This window comes from Marmota marmota, unplaced genomic scaffold (genome assembly GCF_001458135.2).
Source record: "Marmota marmota marmota unplaced genomic scaffold, marMar, whole genome shotgun sequence".
In the NCBI taxonomy this organism is placed as follows: Eukaryota; Metazoa; Chordata; class Mammalia; order Rodentia; family Sciuridae; genus Marmota; species Marmota marmota.
In genome coordinates this window covers 20,149,758-20,172,079 of record NW_026000016.1, presented here as the reverse complement: position 1 = coordinate 20,172,079, position 22,322 = coordinate 20,149,758, and the positions used below count along the sequence as shown (strand labels likewise).

The following is a 22,322-nucleotide window of genomic DNA, read 5'->3' as shown; positions in this document are numbered from 1 at the left end:
AAAAAAAAAAAGAATTTCTCTTTCAAAATGCAAGTCAGCCATGGTGGTGCAGGATTTTTGAAGACAATGTAATCCCAGCAGCTTGGGAGGCTGAGATGGGAGAATCACGAGTTCAAAGCCAACATCAACAACGTTGAGGTGCTCAGCAACTCAGTGAGACCCTGTCTCTAAATAAAATACCAAATAGGGCTGGGGATGTGGCTCAGTGGTCTAGTGCCTCTGGATTCAATTCCTGGTACCAAAAACAAAAAAATGTAAGTGCATTTCATCTCTGAAATTATCAATAATTAACAGCTGAAATGAATCTAATAAGACTGATTAGGCTTTTCTAAAGGAGGCCTGGAAGTTTTGATGGGGTGAAGTGGGAATTGGGGGGAAAGGTGCTCTGGGGAAGGCAGCATTTGTGAGACATCAGTGAGAAGGCCATTGGTGAGTCCTTCTACCCAAGTGAAAAAGAAAATTGTCCAGAAATAAGAGGAGTGAGAGGAGAATGAAGACAAATGATGCTTATTTCAGAAATTTGAGCTGCTCAGCACTGGGGCTGTGCTTGATGAGTTGACTATGGAAGAGATTGCCCATGTAGGAACCTAAAAGTCAAAAGTTATGGGAACTACATGTGAGTAACAGCCGCATAGAACTTCAGAGAGGGAAACCGGGTCTGTTTCTCTAGCAGCAAAAATGAGATACCCTTGCCTGCCTGTTTTTTGTTTTGGTTTGTTTTAGCCAGAATAGCTGTAATTTGTGCAAGTCCTTCTAACTATAAAAATACTGAATATCCAGTACATAGCAGGGAAATGGTTCTGCCTGTAACATGATGTGATTTTGAAAAGTAATGGAAATGGAACAAGGCATATAAAGATACTCCTCTAATGAACACAGTTCTGTTTGCTGGACATTTTTCCTGCTAGCAAATTATATTACTCCATCAACTTGGTAGAACATCAATAACGTCTTCAGAGAATAGCGTGTGAAAACTGAGCTACTCCATGACAGGATTTTTGAAGACAATGTAATTTGGCATTTCTCAATTTTCTCTGATTTTGCACAGAGAAAATGGAAGACTATAATAAACATTTCCCACAAAAGATTTCTTAAATGGAAACACAGCTGGTAGGAACAGTATACTGCAATGTACTTGGACGCTGGGTTCCAGGTTTTCTCTGGGAAACAGCCATGCCAGCATTGGTTTCACATTTTTCCAACACTTTTTTTCCCCCCAGTTAAATGATGGATTTGATTCTGCCTATGGGCTTCTGGTGCAGGATTCGGGGAAGAGAGTAATTCCAGCCTGCTGGGATGTTTGTAGACTTAAATTATATTAGGGCTATTGAAATTGATTGGAAATATTTTAGTTGCCCTTTAAGGAGGTAGCACAGTGCAGAGCTAATCACAAGCAAGACTGTTGGATAGGTGAGGTTTTAGTGAGGCAGTGAGACAGACAGAGAGACTAGAAAGAATATAGGCTCAGGCACCAGCTGCTGGGTTCTGATCCCAGCTCCCTGGGACATTTACTTGTTATGCTGCTCAGAGCAAACCGAATAGTCTCTGGGAACCTCAGAGTCCACATCTCTATAAACACGATAATAAACTACATAGTTATAATTGTTTTGTGGTATATAAAGAGCTTATCTTTACCATGCTTATTAGCACAGTGTTTGTTGCCTTTGGTATCCTACCTAGCTTTTTGTCACTTTCTTTGCCTCTTAATGTTCTGTTGCCACCATTGTCCCAACCCCACCACCAACTCAATTTGATGCTTATTCTTAGTTCTCAACTGTCAATGTGAGATTTATTTAATCAGTGTACTGTCTAGTATCTCCAAGAGTTATTGCTTTTTTTCAAAAAATAAAACTTCCTACAAATTGAAATAAATATAATTATGGAATATGTACATTCTAAAAGGCTCTGGAGAAAATAATGGAAGGGGAAACAGAGCAAAGGGATCTCCACGATGAGGAATCACCTACCCAGAAGGTGGGAAGAGGAGAAAACATGAAATACTTGCTATGTTAGCCTTTTGTTTCCTTAGGAGGGCATATGAAAAAGGCACATTTTTCTACTTGTATGTACAAATAGAACTGTCCAGGTGAGTAATGAGACAGCCTTCACCTGTCTTGAGACACCCCAGCTATTCAGGTTACCCTAGCTGAGTTTCTGAGGAGAGATATCCCTGCTGCATTTTCTCTGAATCTCTTATCTACAAAATATATGAGCATCCGAAAATGGTGGTTACTCTAAATTTTGTGGTAGGTTCTTCCACAGCAGTAAATAACTGAAGCAACCATTTCCTATCCATAGATGCTAAGATACATTTTCTGCATTATTTCCACACTAACTTCTTTTTTATTGATTTTTTAAAAATAAATGACAGCCAAATGCATTACAATTCTTATTACATGTATACAGCACTATTTCTCGTATCTCTGGTTGTATATAAAGTATGTTGACACCAATTCGTGTCTTCATACATGTACTTTGGATGATGATAGATACAGTGGAAACCTATGAATAAGGGAGATGTGGTAAATGAACATGCCCAGATAACTTGGTAGTAAAATGTATATCTAAACACTTGAAATTAATGTGACTCGCTCAATTTTGTTCTTCTTTTCCAAAATTGTGTTAGCTGCTCTAGTCCTTTACCTTTCCTTACAAATTTTAGAATAATCATGTTCACACCTTGTTAGAAATTATTTAACCTATAGATAAATTTGGGAAGAGTCAATAAATCAAACTTCATTGAGTTTTCCAAAACATGAACTCAATGTGTCTGTCCATTTTATTTAGATCATAGATTTCTTTCTCTCCATTTTATTTAGATCTCTGAATTCTTGTTTGTTTTGTAATTTTCAGTATGCAAGTACTATGTATTTTTAGATGTAAAAATATTTCATTTTTAGATTCATACCTAAGTGATTTTTAATGGTATTATATCTTTGGTTTTTGTGTAATTCACACTGTTTATACAATTAATTTTTGTATGTTGAATTTGTATTCTCCAGCTTTATACTTTACACTTATTGATTCTAGGAATGTTTTCATAAATTCCTTGGGATTCTTTACTAGCAGTCATGTCACCTAAATAGATAGTTTCTTTCTTCCTTTCTAATCGATATCCCATTCTTTTTTTTTTTCTTGACTCATAGCATTGGCTAGTACTTCAAGTACTATGTTGAATAAGAGTAGTGATAACAGACATTCTGCCTTTACCTTAGTTTTTGTGAGAAAATATTCAGTCTTAGTGTTTGCCAGTGGAAACAGTATACAAATTACCCTTGGCCCAGTGTTCTTTGAATTCCTCATCAGATTATAAGTGAACTATAAATTCATGTACTCCATCCAGAATCATTTCTCATAACCTAGTGTATTTTCATCTATTGGGAACTAGTGGACTGAAATGATAGCTTCTCTTATTTTGCCTGTGGAACATGAAATAGATGTAAGCACATCAAAAACAAAATATCCCAAAATGCACTTCTGCAAAGGTTTTTCATGTCTCATTCTTCTCTTACTACATTACTTAGAGCACTGACTTTGTCATTATCCACTTTGATACACCTAATCTTCTACTCTTGCCACATCACCTTCCTCTCTAGCCAGTTATTTCCCAGGAGTTACAGTGTCTGAATGGGCCAGTATGACTGACTTCAGCTGCTACAGAAACCAGCTCCACATGTCACACAGACAGTTGCACAGATTCCTGCTTGGTCAGGCTTGCATTTCTGTTCCATGATTTGGACAGTGGGAGGGGTTCTTGCCCACACTTTCAAACAGGCAGGTGTACCAACAGAGTGTGTCAGTGTGCATTGCACTCAGCAAACCTTCTGGACCCTGGCATTAGGTAGTTTCTTTAGACTCTGGCATTAATCCTAGTTGTAAATTGTATTTTTTAAATTGTCTTTAAAATTTTTTTAAATGTTTGTATGTTTTGATATTTCTTTTAATAATAAAATGGGAGTGTTGTACTGGAGGTAACTTCACTAGATGTGTGAGTACTTCATTTTAGCTGTGTGAGTACCGTTTTAGTCATTTTTTTTTTCTGTTGTGACTTAAAGGCCTGATGAGAACAATTTTAGAAGAGGAAAAGTTTATTTGGGGGCTCATGGTTTCAGAGGTCTCAGTCCACAGACAGCTAGCTCCATTCTTTGGGGCTCAAGGTGAGGCAGAACATCATGGTGGAGGAGTGTAGCAGAGGGAAGTGGCTCACATAATGATCAGAAGCAAAGAGAGAGACTCCGCTTGCCAGATACAAAATACATACTCAAAGGCACACACACACACACACCTCTGACCCATCTCCTCCAGCCATACCCTGCCCACCATTAGTTACCACTCAGTTAATCCTATCAGGGGATTAATTCACTGATTGGGTTAAGACTCTCATAACCCAATCATTTCACCTCTGAATGTTGTTGCATTATTTCATAAATGAGCTTTTGGCAGACACCTAATATCTAAACCATAACAAGTACCATTAGTGATTACCAATTTTGTCATAGGTGGCCATATTCCCTAGCTTTAAATTGCCAAAATGGCAAACAGGCCATTAACTATACTTTCAGGGGAAAACAATAGCAAATATTTCTCCAGGACATCAATTTAAACTCAAATAATTTTACCATTGTAAAGAAGGTAAACACTTCTTGACTCACTTCCTCTTTGACAATGACAAAACAAACAGGGTTCCCAAAAGAGATGAACCATTCTTTTCACAAACATTTATTCTCCCCTCAAATCCTTTCCTTTCTTCCACTCTTTGAAAAATTACTGCTTGAGCATCATGGACTGCATTGCTTAAAACTGTCAAAATCTTGCAAGTTGACAAGCATGAAGAAAGATTAGTCATGGCTACAGAGACTCTTCTAGAAATAAGATTAAAGGGACTAGAGTAAGTTGACCTCTAAGCAGGGATTTGATTATATAATTAAGCATATGAAATGCATATACATTTCTGTAGTCTTGAAGGAGTGATACATATTTGGGTTTGGATGGAAGGGTAGCTGCGCCTATCTGACCCTCAATAATATCAGCACTGTCCATTAGCACAGAATGCTCTGAAGACACAGCTGTCAGAAGGACATATTTTCTTTTATAGCAACTGTGGAACTTGGGAAGGGAGAGATCATTAGAAAGCACATACCTTTTAGCTGTTTTACAATTATGTATTTTTAATATAAAAAGGCCAGCCTTTATCACATGGGGAAAATTCATGTTTAAAAGAAGAATCCATTTTCATGAGAAATGGTGATACCAGACAAATAATTTGGAATTAGATAACCACTGGTTTAAATTCCTCCCAGCTGCCCAGTACTGTTCCAGTTAGTAATTTATACTAGGATGAAATCATAGCTCTGTTAAATCAATTCCAGAGAAGAAGGTAGATTAGTGGTCTACAGAGACTAGGAAAGGTAAGGGGAAGAGGGAGAGAGACAAGTCACACAACAGGTATCAAGAGATAGGTATGAATAATTATTTCTTGTGTTCTGTAGTGCAGTAGAATAACTATAGTCTATAATAATTCTTGATATATTTCAAAATAACTAGAAGAATCTGATGTTTCCCAACATAGAAATGATAAAAGTTTTAAGTCATAGAAATGCTAATTACCCTGATTTGATCATTGTGTTGAATTATTATACTGTACCCCCTAAACATGTACAAATATGTGTCAATTAAATTGTTTTAAATTGTAGCTGTCATTTTTGTTGAGTTTCCTAATTGCCAAAATGGTGATAGTAGTAGTATCTATCCCATAAGGTTCTTTTTTTCCCTATAGCTTTATTGAAGTATAATATGCATACCATAAAATTCAGCCATTTTAAGTGTATAATTCTTTGAGTTTTAGAAATTTTTAGTCATGCAGAGAGCACCAAAATCCATTTTTAGAATACCTGTAGCAGTCCTAACGGTTTCCTTATGCTTGTTTGCAGTCACTGCCTGCTCCCATACCTAGCTCTTGGCAACCACATACCTACTTACTGTCTCCATAATTTGCTTTTGTTAGAAATTTTATATAAATACAATCGTACAATATGTAGTCTTATTTAATTAGTTTCTTTGACTCAGCATAATGTTTCTGAGGTTCATTCATATTGTAGTATGTATCTGTACTCTATTCCTTTTTACTGTTTAGTAGTAGTACATTGCATGAGTACACTATATTGCATTTAAGTACTCACCACTTGATTATTTAGGTTATTTCCACTTTTTTTGGCTATTATATATATAAGTCCTGTGTGGACATAGTTAATTTCTCATCAATGATAGTAGTAGAATTCTAGGGCAGCTACAATTTTTATTGAGATGTAGGGCTAGGATGTAACTCAGAGGTAGAGTGCCCGCCTTTCATGTGCAAGGCCCTATGTTCAATCCCTAGGACCTCCCCACCCAGCCAAAAAAAAAATTGTGATATAACTCACATCCCTGAAGTTTACTCTTTCAAAGTAGACAATTTAGTGGTATTTAGTATATTCACAAAATTGTGCAACCATCACTACTGTCTAATTCTGGAACATTTTAATCATCCTAAAAGAAACTTCATCCTCCACAGCAGTCACCATAAACCCTGTGCTCACATCTCATGGGAACCCTAATCTACTTTCTGTTTCTATGGATTTACCTATTCTGGACATGTCGTATTTACATTTCTTATATAAATCTTTTTCTGTCTGGTCTCTTTTACATAGCATAATGTTTTCAGGGTTCATCCATGTGAACTGTTTAGCACTGTGGTTTTGATTTTTAGTTCCCTAATGTTAAGCATCTTTTTATGTGTTTATTAGTCATTTGCATATCTTCTTTGGAAAAATGCCTAACCAAAACCTTCGACCATTTCAATTGGGTCATTTGTCTTTGTTTGACTTTAAGATATTGCCAAAGTGTTTTCCAAAGTGCTTGTACCATTTTACATTCCTTCTAACAGGAGGGTCCTAGTTCTTCCACATCTTCATCAACACAGAAAGACAACAGTGTCAGTCCCTTTGATTTTATCCATTATCATAAATGTAAAGTGGCGCTCATGGTAAAACATTTTCCTAACATCTAATGATACTGATTATCTTTTCCTGTACTTATTTGGCATTTTCTTTTTAGAGAAGTCCATTAGTCTAAAAGTCTCTTGTTAATTTTTCTTTTTCTTTTTTGTCTTCTTATTGAGTTTTAAGAATTAGTTATGTATTTTGGATATACCTAATATCAGATATATATTTTACAAATAATTTCCTCTTGTCTGTCAGTTATCTTTTCATTTTCTTAATAATATTTTATAGAACAAGGGCTCTTAATTTTGAGAAATCTAATTTATCATTTTTTTTCTTTTGTGAACCAAATTTTGGTGTCATATGTAGGAAATATTGCCTGATTCAAGATCATGATGATCTTCTCCTATGTCTTCTAAAAATTTTATAAGTTTAAGTACATTTAGATCAGTAATCATTTTGAGTTCAAAACCTCATAATAAACTTTGTTGTAAAATTTGTATATAAGTTCAGGTCAAGGTTCATTTTTCTTCCTAGACCAGACTAGACATTTTTCCAAAAAAGATATAAAAATGGCTAACAAGGATGCTCAACATCATTAGCCATCAGACAAATGAAAATCAAAATCATAAAGAGGCATCATTACTAGGATAGTTATCATCAGAGACATAATAACAGGTGTTGGTGAAGATGGTCAAAAACAATATCCTTACTCCAATGACTTTTCCTTGTGCCTTTGTAAAAAATAATTGGCTATCTTTGCATGGATCTATTTCTGGGAATTCCTGTTGTGTTCCGTTCATTTTGCAATGACACCCTGTCTTGACTGCAATAGCTTTATAGTGAATCTTAAAACTAGATTATATGAGCCCTCCAATTTTATTCTTTTTCAAAATTGTTTAGACTATTCTAATTCCTTTAAATCGCCACATAAATTTTAGAACCAGCTTGTCTCTATCATGCTTGGAGTTTTATTACAAGTGTAATAAATCTATCAACATCTTGACTGTATTCGCCTTCAGTTTTGAAAGATAGTTTCTCTGGATATAGATATCTTGGTTGACAGTTTGTTTCCTGCAGGATGATGACTGTATAATTCCCCTGTCTTTCATCTCCATGTTTTTTCTGATAAGAAGTCAGCTGTTTCCCTGTATGAATTGTTTTTCTCTTGCTGCTTTCAAAATGTTCATTTTGGCTTTCAGCAGTTTGACTGTGATGTATCTAGTTGAGATTTTCTTTGTGTTTATTGTATTTACTGAGCTTCTTGGATCTATGGGTTAATATTTTAAAATTTAGGATATTTTGAATATTCTGTGTGGATATTACTACTTCAAACATACTTTCTCCTCCTTCAGGTACAACCGTTATACATTACTCTCTGTTCTAGAGGTTTGATAATTTCTACTGATCTACTTTCCAGTTTGTTGATTCTTTCTCCTGCTATGTTAAATTACTGTTGAATATAGTGATTTTTTTTTAATTTCTCCATTGAGATTCCCTCCCACCACTTGTCATTTTTTAACTATTTTCCTTATTAATATTTTTAATTATTTTAACATATTTATAATAGCTCATAAGCCTCATAAGTCAGTTTCTGTTAAAGTTTTTTTCTCCTAAATATGTTTCCTACTTTCCTGGTGTTTTGCATGTATACTCGTTTCCTGTTGCTGTTGTAACAAATTACTACAAAATTAGTGGCGTAAAACAATACAAATTTATTAGAGTTCTGTTGGTTGGATGTTTTCATGGTTCTCTGGGCCAGAATCATGATGTCAGCATGGCCATATTACTTCTGAAAGTTCTGTGGAAATTCCCTCACAAATCTGTTTCCTTAACCCTTTCCAGCTTTAGAGTGGCTCATAGTCTTTGACTCATGGTTCTTTTCTGCATCTTCAAAACTAGTAATATGGCATCTCTTGGACCCTGTTTCTTTCATCCCATCCCTTTTCTCTGACCACAGTTGCAAATGGGTCTCCAGTTTTAAAGCTTGTGTGATAAGATTGTGTCCACCTGTATAATCCAGGATCATTTCATAGTCTTTTTGCCATGTAAAGTAACAGGTTCACAGATTCTGGGGATCAGGGCATTGACTGATCTCCCTATCACAGAGAGAAAATAATGACTGAAAACTGAATATTTTAAGTAATATAACTCTGCATTCTGTTTTGTTGTTCCGAAGGTGCTTGATCATTTTGTGGTGTGCTGTTTTTGTGAATTCCTTAGACTTAAACTTCTGTGTGTGTAAATGTTGTTTTTCCTTGGTATTTTACTCTTTCTCATCTTTTTAGCCTGGTTTTCTGGAGATCTCTCTGGGTCCACATAGCTTTGTAGTCAGCTAATGATTTGGACAGAGGTGTGGCTCAAACACCTTGACCTGTAAGGCTTCCATTCTGTGCTGATCATTGTATATTAGAAGGTAGATTCAGAGTTCTCAAACCTCCTTTTGGCTTTTTGTTTGTTTGTTTCTGGGTTCTGTCTTGTGTACATGCAGTTTTCCAATGACTGAGTAATATCTTTATTCAATTTATGATGCCATAAAGTGGTTGCCTCGGGCAATTTGTTTTATCCTTGCTTTTTGCAGAGAAGAAGCTCTCACCACTTCACATCATCATTACCAGAGTCTACTTGGGTAATATCATTTTGAGAAAAAACTGGGCTTAAACAAATAAAGTCCTTACAGGAGTGCCTGACACATAGCAGGTGCTCTATCTAACCAAATTAACTGCTATCATCATTGTATTGTTCTTATTAGTGATAAAACATCCAGAGAGCACACATCCAAGACATATTCATAGTTGTCCATGATTAATATTTTTGGTAAAGGATCCTCTCTAGCCTCTTACTTCAGGAAACTCCTTGACTATAGAACAGGTGTCAGCAACTTTTTCTGTAAAAAGTGGGTAGTAAATATTTTAGGCTTTGCAAGCCATAGCCTAAATAACTCAGTACTGCTGCTGAGACATGAGAATAGTGGAAGACTGTGCAAATGATGGGCATGCTATATCCCAATAAAACTTTATTTATAAAAATGTGTTGTGATTGAGATTTGCCTGCAAGCCATAGTTTATCAACCACTACTCTAGATTCACTTCCTCATATTCTACATCCAAGCAGTATCAGATCCTTTGCCACAACAGGCTATATTTTTCTTTGAAAATCACCAAAGAAGAAAATATCTCTGCTTCCCAGCACCACAATGCAGTGCTTTGCAACACCTGTGCTCTAGAAGCCCATGCCAAGACTTCTTCAGGGTTTATGAGTTCTTGAGTAGTTGGCACCTGTAGCAACTGATTTCAGTAAAAGTGCCCTTGTGACTGAAATGCACGTCAAAAAACACACATACATGTGGTATTTTTAGATACCATTGTAGATACAGTCATATACAACTTGGAAGCTCAAACTCTATTTCATCATCTATTTAAAATTCACTTGTGGAACTTTTTATACATTTTTTAATTTTATAGCTTTCATTTTTCTTCCAAATAAGGGAAAGGTATACACATTTTTTTAAAACCATGGTGTTCCCTCTCACTGATTTAACACTCAACTTTTAAGATCATTAAATCCCTAGATTAACCTGACTATTCTTTATACATTGGCTTTATACCCAGAAATTAAAACAGAACATTAAATCAGCTTTTGAAGACTTTCTAAAATTAAATATATATGATGAAGAATATATGAGTCATAGATGAGCTATATATGTAATTATGAAGAAAAGATGTGTGTAACTATTTGTGTTCTTTCTGGCTAAAGAAATGTTCTAAGTACCTTAGCATACTCAAGTCCTGTTCTCTCTCCTGCTGACATATATCATATATGCTATGATTATAATGTATTTTAATTTGACTTTATTATTTTTAACCCACAAAACATTACTTTAAATTCTCTCTCTCTCTCTCTTTTGTAGATGGACAGAATGTCTTTATTTTTTTTTTATTTTTATGTGGTGCTGAGGATTGAACCCAGTGCCTCACACATGCTAGGCAAGTGCTCTGCCACTGAGCTACAACCACAGCCCCCACAAAACATTTTTAACTTGTCAATATTCATAGATTTACCCATCTTGAGGATTCTCTTTGTCTTCCTTTCCTTTTTTTTAAATTTTTTATTGTTGGTTATTCAAAACATTACATAGTTCTTGATATATCATATTTCACCCTTTGATTCAAGTGGGTTATGAGCTCCCATTTTTACCCCATATACAGATTGCAGAATCACATCAGTTACACATCCATTGATTTACATATTGCCATACTAGTGTCTGTTGTGTTCTGCTGCCTTTCCTATCCTCTACTATCCCCCCTCCCCTCCCCTCCCCTCCCCTCTTCTCTCTCTGCCCCCTCTACTGACATTCATTTGTCCCCCTTGTATTATTTTTCCCTTTCCCCTCACTTCCTCTTGTATGTACTTTTGTATAACTCTGAGGGTCTCCTTCCATTTCCATGCAATTTCCCTTCTCTCTCCCTTTCCCTCCCACCTCTCATCCCTGTTTAATGTTAATCTTCTTCTCATGCTCTTCAACCCTACTCTGTTCTTAGTTACTCTCCTTTATTATCAAATGAAGACATTTGGCATTTGTTTTTTTAGGGATAGGCTAGCTCATCTTAGCATAATCTGTCTCTAATGCCATTCCATTTCCCTGCAATTCTATGATTTTGTCATTTTTTAATGCAGAGTAATACTCCATTGTGTATAAATGCCACATTTTTTTAATCCATTCGTCTATTGAAGGGCATCTAGGTTGGTTCCACAGTCTTGCTATTGTGAATTGTGCTGCTATGAACATCGATGTAGCAGTGTTCCTGTAGCATGCTCTTTTTAGGTCTTTAGGGAATTGTCTTCATTTCTTCTTCTTAGACCTTCCATCTATAATCACTTGTTACCCAGAATCTTACAAATTTTTCATCCCAAGCAGGTCAATAAGAAGGGAAGATTTTGCATTAGAGTCCATTATGTTGGGTAAACACTGGGCTTGCTGTTCTGTCCTCCAATGCCTCACAAAGCTGGTGAAGGCAGCGGTTCCAACCTGCCAGGAATTCCAACCTGCCATTCTGCTGGCTTCTTGGGGGTCCCTCTGTTCCTTACTATCTTGCTGGCATTTGATTGATTTTAAAAATATGTTAGCATTTTTCATTATTTTCTGCAAGATAATCAGTAACCTGCTGTAGTACTAGAAGCAGAATGCCAACCAGTTTTGTAAATTTGTACTAATAACAAATAAATTATAAAATTCTACTCATAGGTCCTTCTTGGGACATGATTCTAGAATGGTATGACCACATGTGTGTTTATAATTAAGGGCTTTCAGAAGTGTCTTTTATTGCCTGCAAGTATGAAAAGACTATAGAAGACAGATGCAGATATTTTAATGAAAATCTCATTACCATTTTTTCTTAAGGACTTAATAAGCTAAATTATGGTTATTGCATAATTTAGTTATAGTGGCTGACCTTAAAATACTTCAAATTATCATCAAATATTTTACAGTAAAAAATGATGTTATAAAATATGAACCAGGCAAAAGCCATTGACAAAGGACAACACTGTCACCATTCTGAGTATGAAAAGAAAACTATTTACATGAAATACAATATCATCCAACCTGCCTAGAGGCTTCTAACCAGTTCTTACCACTGTTCCTGCTTATGGCCAAGCTGCTTGTGGACTAAGCAGCACACGAAGCAGATTTGGCAAAGGGATGAGGATGTTTGCCTACAAGTCGAGCATTAAATGAAAACAGTTAAACACGTTTAATTTGAGAGTTAAAAATATAAGCAATGGTTTCTCTGTTCATTTTTCTGTAAAAAAATATCAAAGTTCAAACTTTGTGGTTCAAAATTGGTTAGCTCTATCTGCAATTTACGACTTTTTCCCTTAAGGAGGTCACTTCTGCAGAATCATCTTGGGTCCTCCGTCTCAACATGCATCTGAAAAGAAGCAAGTAAACATAAAGGTGAACTAAGTAGAGTTTTTGAACTGTCAGAAAATAAACATTTTGGGACTGGGGATGTAGCACAGAGGAGAGGGGAGGGGAGGGGAGAGGTGGGGAGGATATAGTTGTATACATTTCCAAGTGTTCTCCCATCACTTTTCTTACCATCTGGCTAGTGGTGAGGTCTTGAACCCAAATCTCCTGTCTCCTTTAATGTATGTACTATTTTATACCACTTCCCAGTCTGTTGGCTGCTCCTGAGCCTAAATTACATGGACATCTAGAATAAACAAAGTGGGTTTTTTTCTTAATATCTGATTAAAGATTCTTTTTAACAATGGGCCATATACAAATAACTCTTAACAAACTTGTGAGAAAAAGAAAGCCCTGCCTTTTGAATGAAGGATCAATTTGGAAGAAATTGTTAAGGGAAGTATTAATCTTTTTTATATAAAAAATGATCTTGCTGATTCATTTTATGGGTTAAAAGAAATCTCATTGTAACATTGTCAAGTTCACTTTTAATGTGTGGCATTGTGATTTTGTTGTTGTTGTTGTTGTTGTTGTTGTTTTTCTCATAGTTTGGTGCAAGGAGGGAGATGGGTGCAGATCCATCTTTCTCAGCACATATCATGGACAGAGCAGGAGCTGAGGGTTCAGTCTGGGCTCTTTCAATTCATGACTCTGGTTTCCCTGTCACATCAGAGGCAAGTAGTAGAGGTGATGGAGAAGTACTGATTCATCTCCCACCTGGGAAACAGCACTTTTCCAGACTAACAGAGTGGGTTAATTAAGGTCATGGTTAAAAACTAGTTTTTCTGAGATGGTCTGTCTTTTCTTTCTTTGTTTTTTTTTTTTTTCTGTTAGGATTTTTTTAAACTAGCAACAACAAAAATGTATTATATTACAAATAAAGATGCCCTACCACAAAAGCATAAACAACTTCCATACTTCAGCTGCTTCAAATTAAATAGAACCCGGGGAGCAACAGATGATTGTCTCTGCCTTTTCAAATGTCCTTTGTCTGAGTTACCCTTGAGTTCCTACCCTTGCTTTAAGACCCAAAGCAAAGCTCAATGTCATACTCAATGTTGAGTGTAAGCTGCTGCTAGTTCTGCTGTTACTCAAGCTATAGAGTCAGTGTCTGTTGGATATCTTGAATGGTGTGGAAGGCGACTGTTTACTGCTCATTGTATATATCATTCCATTTCTATATAAGGGTCAGAATTTAGTAAAATTCCTAAATCTTTTGAAACTTGTGTCAATTAGTATAGGAGTCCCTCCTTCCTCCCTCCTTCTGTTACTTTCAATTTTCAATAACCACTTTTATCACCAAGTTAAATCAGACAGTTACAAAAATAGTTGAAGTTTTCTAGCAGGGTATCATTGATTTTTTTAAAGTTCATTCTTACATAAATAATATGAGTACTTCACTGGGGCACTACTGTTCAAAGGGCCCTGGCCAAATAACTTCCAAATGAAACATTCAACCCAAGGTTGTCTTCAGCCCACTGTCAATGAATCTAGGTACAGAGTGTATACCTTGAAGAGAAGAGTCATTTCTAAAGGTGAAAAAGTAAAGTCCAATGCCCTGTTTCTTTTTAGTTATGCAAAATTTCAAACATATATAGAAATAGTGTAATATAATGAACCTTCATAAGTCCATCATCTAGCTTCAGAAATTGTCAACATTTTGTGGCACTTAGTTCATCTCTAGCTTTCCCCACTGTTTTTCACCTTTGCTGAATTATCTTTATGTGGTTCTTAGTGTTTCTGAATCTGTAACTTGCATCAGTCATATATAAGTGACTTTCATTCAGTTTTGAAAATTCTCAGCCCATTATGGCTCTATAATATGTCGCTTCTGCCCCAACTTCTCCCTTCTCTCAAGTGAGTATCCAGATAACATGTATGAGACCTGTGTCCCTGTTTATTTTTCATTTCATTGTATTTCCATGTTTTATGATGTTGTATTCATTTATGCTGCCTTCCAGCTTACTAATTTATAACTGTGACTGATCTGATGTGAAACTACTGAGTTTTTAATTTTAGTTTTCTATTTTTCAGTTCTGGAATTTCCATTGGTTAATTTTATTTTATTTCTGTTTTTCCTGCTAGTATTCTTTCCTGTTATTTGTTTTCAAACACTTATTGTTGTGTGAAAGTGTGTAAGTGTCTCAATATAGGTACCTATAAAAATCTGTTTTATTGTCTATACTTTTTTGTCTTGATTTTCATGCAATTGTTGTCTTTTTGTTCACTTGGTTATGATTTTTCTGAATGCAGAACATTGCATAGAAAAACTAAAGATAATTCGAGGTTTGGGATAGTGTTATCCTCTTTAGAGAGGTTTACTTTTGCTTCTGGCAGTCAGGGTAGAAACATCGCCTCTTGATTTAACAATACTCTGAATGTGATTCACTCTTAATGATAGATGGTCTACTTCTTACTTACCACACTATTCCTAGGTTGTAGTCCTTTGGGATTCACAAATGAAAGTCAGAAATGTTTGCCAAAATCCCTTCTCATCCTACTTGAGCCCTCAGCTCCAATTTCTGTGTCTCCTTTTCTGTGCAACTACCAAAACCCTTGCTCAACTGGTTGACCTGTCTGTCTCTACTTTCAAATTATCAAAGGAAAAAGTAGCAGTGAATCTTTCCAGAGCATCTGTCTTTCCATGAAGAAACCCTTCAAGACCCTGATGCCTCAATTGCTCTGTGATACCTTCAAACAGATTTCTTTAAAAAAAATTCTTTCTTTTCTTGTTATTAGCAGGAGTTGGTCTAAATCACCATTGCTGAAAGCAGAAATTCTGATGAAAATTTTTAAATCAAATCTCAGACATTATATAATTTAATGCATGTTTCAGTTTATATCTCTGAAAAATTTGATGTTTTCTTATACCTACAATACCATTTTATGTTCATATTTTTTGATTATTTCAGAAATGTCTTTTTGTTTGAGTTAAAATATACAATATACAACATTGTTATAATATACAAGGTCTATTTACTACATATGGTTATTAAGTCTCTTAAGTCTCTTTTAATCAAAATTGTTCTCTTTGCCCAGCATCTTTTTCTTTTTATGCCATTGACTTATAGAAGATCCTAGGTCTATTCTTCCCTAGCACCCACCACCCCCTTATTATGAATTAGCATCTGCATATCAGAGAAAACATTCAGCATTTGGTTTTTTGGGCTTGCTTATTTTACTTAGCATGATATTCTCCGACTTCATCCATTTATTGGCAAATGCGATAATTTCATTTTTACTTTATATTAGGTAGAGGAGAGTGAAGGGAGGGAACGAGATATGGGATAGGAAGGATAGTAAAATGAAACAGACATTATTACCTTATGTACATGCATAACTGCATGACTGATGTGATTCTACAACATGTACAATCAGAAAAATGATATTATACCTCATCTACATATGATATATATCAAAGTGCATAAATGCATTCTACTGTCATATATAGCTAATTAGCACAAATGAAAAAAATATAAAGTAAAAAAATGCATTTGTACTGAAAAAAATACATTTGTATTGAAAAAAGGTTAAAGTTCTGTAGAATTTCCCATTGTTGGCAGCAGCTGACTGCTTTTACTTGTTCCTCTGTTATTTATCCTGAAGTGAAATTTGATTTTATGGACTTGATTAGATGAGTTTGGGTTTGTAGATTTGGTTTGGTTTGGTTTGGTTTTGACATTGGATGCTTTGTAGATAGTATGCAAAATAATTCCTATTTCCTCACATCACTGGCACTTCATGTTTGGTTGTTCCATTTTAGTGATGCTAAATTGGTTGGCGGGTTCATAGATAACAACCTAATCCCACCACTGTGAAATTCTCCTCCATGCTTTCATCCAGTGGTTTTCATCTAGTGATGCATTTTCCATGGGTCAGTTATTTTTTCAGGAGATGAAGATGATGATTTTTCTAATTCCATTGCCATTACATATTTATACACTAAAACTCATGTAACTAGAGTTCTTTGGTTACTCTGAAATACAACTTAAACAGGCAGGTTAAGCTTTCCTTTTAGGTTTAGTAATGTGTTGATATCAGATTTTTTAAAATAGTCCTGAATACTAAATACCAAAAGCTGCTACCTGTAATGAAACAATGTGATTAGTCGTTATATCATATGAAAATCTCACCAGGATCAACAGAGGCCTTGCCATCAGGTATTCTTTCTCTACATCTTTTTAACTTGAGATATTTAAGTTCTCTGATTCTCCACCTCTTTGTATAATAAGACAGCAAGACCTTCATGCCCATAAGTCAAGGTTAAAGCTAGTACATGTGCTTCCTTGGAATCTCTGCTTGTTTAAACTCTTTCCCTTTATGCACTTATTCACCTCAGAAGCACCTAAGGAAATTTGTTCATGCGATTGCTATCATTGTTAACAACTGAAGAAGTAGAATGACTTGCAAAATAATTTTGTTATTATCAATTTGGGGTGTGTGTGTGTGTGTGTGTGCGTGCATGCACATGTGAACATTTCTGTTTCTGAATCTTGGAGCCAACTCTGGCTCCACTGTACCCCAGCAGGTCCCAAGGTCCTATTGAATCAGCCCTATAACTTGTTTTTTTTTTCTTTTCTCATTGCCACTAAACTTCTTTGAGTCCGTTTGCTCCTAGGCTCTCTTTTCCAATTTTGTTTCCTATGAAATATCCCTCTTTAGTGCCTCATCTGCAAAGGGAGACCAAACTTCCCGGCTCTGCATGGGTGCCTCTGCACAGCCTGGCCTCCAGTGTACCCACTCCTCAGGTTCCTCTTCTGGTCAGACCAGTGTGCTCACTCCCCCTTTGCATTCAGTCTCCCAAACCGTCATCAGAGCAGCCCGTCCCTTATTCCCCACAGGGTTGAGCCAGGATCCTCTCACCTCCTCTGGTCCAAACCAGCTCATTCCTGCTGCTCCCCCAATAACCGTAGTCCCCACTGATCCCCAAGTGCCCATTATGTATGCCATGGTTTGGTGGTTCTCATGCTCCTCTCTGTATCATGTTTTAATTTGCCTCATTTCTGCAACTTAACTATATGTTAACCAAGAGCAGGGATTCACCTTGGACTTCTGAGTCCTTATAGCACTGGGCCCAGAACCTGGAATTTCACAGGTACCTTCCCTTCACCTTCTCACCAAAATTCCTATGTAGTTCCTTCTCTGGTTCAGCTCTCAGCCTGGCCTCAGTTCCTAACAGTCCTGGGGTTAAGATTACTTGTGGGCCCTCCTCTCTCCTTATCACTGTCATACACAGCAAAGTTGATTTTAAAAAAAACCCACACCCTAGGTGGGAATTTCCCCCAGCAGGATGAGCTTTGCCAGTGTTCCTTGGGTGCTAATCCAGCAAATAATCATGATTCTTACTCCATATGTCAGCTGGGTGGCCTCCAGAAACAAAGCAGGCCCCAAATGACACCCCTGCTGGGGCTGTGAGACTGATCCAGGAATACTCATGTAGAAGACTCTGCTACCCATCCTCTCCAGATGAAACTCTACTTCATTTTTTAATATCTTTCAGTGACCGAGGCAGGTACCTGTCATGGCATAATTATGCACCTCTTTCTCTGTCATCACAGGACTGAAGATTTTCTTTCCTTCTGCTAACTGATGTGACAGACACCCACTTAGTGGAGAGATTATTAGTATAAAATTACTCTTTGGCCCTTAAATTTAATTATGCCACATTCATAGCAATAAAATAAAATCCTGAATCCAGGTGTGCTTTTCAAGGAAAGTGTCCGGGGCAATTACCTTCTGATAATGGCGTCCTGTGCTTAAGCCTTTTGTCTGGGGTTCTTAAAATCTTTTCCATACAAGTAGATAATGATGTTCATTCTGTAAGGGGTGAGAGGTGAAGTGATTGACCTCGTAGTATTCTCAAGAGATGAAGAAAAATCCAGGACCCAGGTGTCTCCTTTGTTTTCCCCCTTCCCTCTGCCTTTTCAGCTCTTTAAAAAGAGGCCTGGCCAACCTTCTATTGATTTAAATACTTTCTTCCCCAGTCGTGCTTTCCACTCTTCTAAGAGCAGGGATGAAAAAAGTTTCTGTATCACATTTCATGGGAAGAGTTGAGGTTCAGGGAGAGAGAGTGATTTGCACAAAACATATTACACAGTAGCTGAAGTGTGGGGTCCACGGGCTCATAAATGAAGAGCAGGGGGAACGGTGCCTGGAACAGGCAGGGCCTGAGTGAGTGGTGACTCCTAGGACTGTCTTATGGACATCTGGGGCAGGTGCCTACTGTCTCTGGGGAAGCGACATTTGGCATGTGCCCTTGTGTTTTCAACAGTTGAGATGTATTTCCTCCCTGCACAGCCAAGCATTTCTGAATCCTTAAGAGCTAGTTTAGGGCCTGTTCCCTCCCCCATGAAGCCTTCCCCAGTCCACCCAATCAGCAGGCATCTCCCTCTTCATAAACTCTAGTATCAGTTCAACAAACGTGAACTGAATATCTAGCATATGCTAAGTACCACCTGAGTTAGGGACAAAAGAAAGCTCTAGCCTATAGTATCATTTTAAAACTTGTTTGAATGTCTTGTCTTTTGTCTGATAAAATTATTTGAGGGAAAAGCACATCAGTACACAGTGTGTTGTCCCCCGCCCCCATCATTCCGAATATACAGCAGGAGCTGAGTATTCTCTTGGGGGATGTGGGAGCCAGAAAAGACTGAACTGTTGAATCCAATATGGTACATTCTTATTGAATTGAATTGAAATAATATGGGGTCTTCATGGGGTCTGGAACATAGCCCTAAGTCCTCATTCTTTGTTCTACCACAGCACCCTATTCTGTTCTGTTGAATGCGAAAGAGGTCAAGTATGTGTTGAGTTCCTTCTACATGCACATCATGGAGAAGGGTGCCTCAGTCAAAGGCACTGTAGTACAGTGTGATATACAAGTGCTGTAAATAGTGGGGACCACGATGGACTCTACAATGAGATTCTTTCAAAGGTCTTTTCAGATTAAAGGGGAGGTGTGGTAGCATTTACTTGGGAAATCATGAAAAGTTTTATTCATTTATTCAACAAATGTATATTGAAAACCAATATTCTGTTCTAGGCTTCGATAGTCCTGGAGCTTAATGGAAAAGGATGGAGGACAGAATTAGTAACTAGTTTCCTGCCTTTTGCCCAGCTATAAATACAGAGGTCCATATTTTTGTTTCTCTTCTCCAGTGTCTTGTAGGGAGGCATTCTAGTCCTGCCCCCTGACTTTCTCTGATGCTGACGGCATTCTGGGATGCTGAAGAGGGCAGTGTGTGAAATCCCCCTGGTACTGCATTCTCCTGGATTACCAAGCTAATTTCCTTTTAGTAGCTCATTAACATTCACAGCCAGTGTTTGCTCCCACTTTCAGTCTCCTGATGAAATGCTGACTGTGAAGGTGAGAGCTACTGATGCTGTTTGCCTTTTGGTTTCTTCCAGGATTTTTTTCCCAGGAAGCCACCCCGTCAGAGGTGTGCAAGTAATGAAAGTCGGCAAACTGCAGTTGCATCAAGGCATGTTTCCGCAAGCAATGAAGAACCTGAGACTGGTGAGTGCACCAAGATCTTGGGGAGTTCTGCCTGCTATACCTCTTTCTGGCTGTCACTGGGCCTTTTCTTGGTAATTTTTTTTTTGTAACAACTCTATTTTTAGCACTATGTAATGTGCATGCACACACATACCCAAGGTATGCTGGTAAATATTTAACAACCAGCTCTAAAAAGAAAGGAAAAACTGATCTGTGACGTTCTCCAGTTTCTGTGGTATAAATGTACCCCATGTGATTGATTTTAAATTACCCACATGAATCAGCCTGCTCCCAAAGCTCATGACAGTTCTAGTAATCACTCTTGTAAACGGGTGCAAACCAGCCAGAGTATCCCTCTGCACATGTACCCCACCCCACCATGAACAAGCACCCTTCTCTCTGCTGTACACAGTGCATCTCCTTGCATGGCAGGGAAGACTCTTGACCATCCGTTCATGGGCTGCCTTTGGAGGCCGCCCCCCCCACCCCCCCACACCAGACACACACAGTCACACTGTACTCTCACCATCGCCTACTCTGACCTGCCAACTCCTGGGTCTTTACAAAGCTCTATTCTCTGCCTTAAATTCCCTCCCTACACCCTCCTCCCTGGACCTAGCAGAGCTCTACTGATCCTTTAAGGCTCAGCTCCAATGTCATTTTCTTCTTTATACCCACAAATCTTTGCTCACTCAGCCTGTGGAGAACACTTCCCATATTGTTGTAAGCATACCTGGAGATACACCTTCCCATCCCCAGGAGCCTGCAAGGTCCCTGTGGTTGTCTTTGTAACTAGTTCAGTGCCATGTATGATACCCAGAACCTAAGAAGTATTCATTGTTGGGGAAGAAGGGAAGAAGAGAGGAAGGTCGGTCAATATGATCTTAGCAATAAGTGCTGAGAAACTAAATGGGAGAACTGGGTCTGTGTTCAAACACCTTGTTGGAGAGAGACACTTATTTTCACCCTCTTAGGGAATCTCCTTTGCCTAGAGGTGCCCTGGGCTCCTTGTCGTCCTGGCCTTTCCTCTCCTGCAGAATCACCTCTATCCCAACCCATGGCCCTCCAAACAAAGAGCTCATGTGCTCAGCTGGTAGGTACTAGGGAGACCTGGCATACAGGGTTTCACAGGGAACATTGACACTTAATGGGGTCCTCTGGACCACAGTGCCCTTGTCTGTAGAAAGCTGTGATAGAAGAATCAGAGGCCTGCATTAGGAATGCTCAGAGAGTATCCAGGGGCTGGCTTAGCCCATAACATGGGCAATTTTAGATGAGAAAAATGACAAATACCTAAGGGATTCTTAAAAATAAGATTCCCGAGACAAACTGCTGTGACTCAGCACTAAACAATCCCACTGAAACAACAGGTCTGCCCTTCTGAACCTGCGGAGGTTAATACCAACCAAGCCTTCATAGGCAGTGGCCACAGGATTGAGACGGGGCTTGGGAGAGCCAGTCAGGACCCACCCGTTGCATCAGTCACCCGGCAAAGGGAACAAACTGTTGCCATTTGCATGGGATACCACCATGGCAGAGAACTGACGTCACGAGAATGTGGCGGAGAAGATAACTTCATTGAAACTGGCGGCAGCAGTGACTTCTTCCCTTCCCTTCTAATACCTTTCCTCCCAAGCATCAAATAAATTTATAGGAGTAAACAGTAACTCAGCAGTCAAACAGAACAAGAAGTAACATGAGCAGCATGAAAAAGCAAGGAAGAAAAGGAGTACAAACAATGCGGGACAGCCTAAATATTCAGGAAGACCTAGAGGCATCAGAAAAATGGTCAAATAAAGAACTCAAGGAATACCTTAGACAGATGGAGTGGAACCTTAAAGAGGATATGAGACAGCAAATTCAAACAGTGAAAGAACACATT

The 22,322-nt window shown here is 37.7% G+C and overlaps 1 protein-coding gene across 3 annotated transcripts in view; it reads left to right on the top strand.

Annotated features, from left to right (window-relative positions):
* Positions 1–22,322, top strand: part of Smyd3 (SET and MYND domain containing 3) — a 712,936-nt gene that overhangs the window by 670,628 nt on the left and 19,986 nt on the right. For all 3 annotated transcript variants that reach the window (XM_048809264.1, XM_048809265.1, XM_015483560.2), the window contains one exon: positions 20,353–20,461. In XM_048809264.1, coding sequence (XP_048665221.1) covers positions 20,353–20,461 — 109 coding nt within the window. The remainder of the gene's footprint in view (positions 1–20,352; positions 20,462–22,322) is intronic.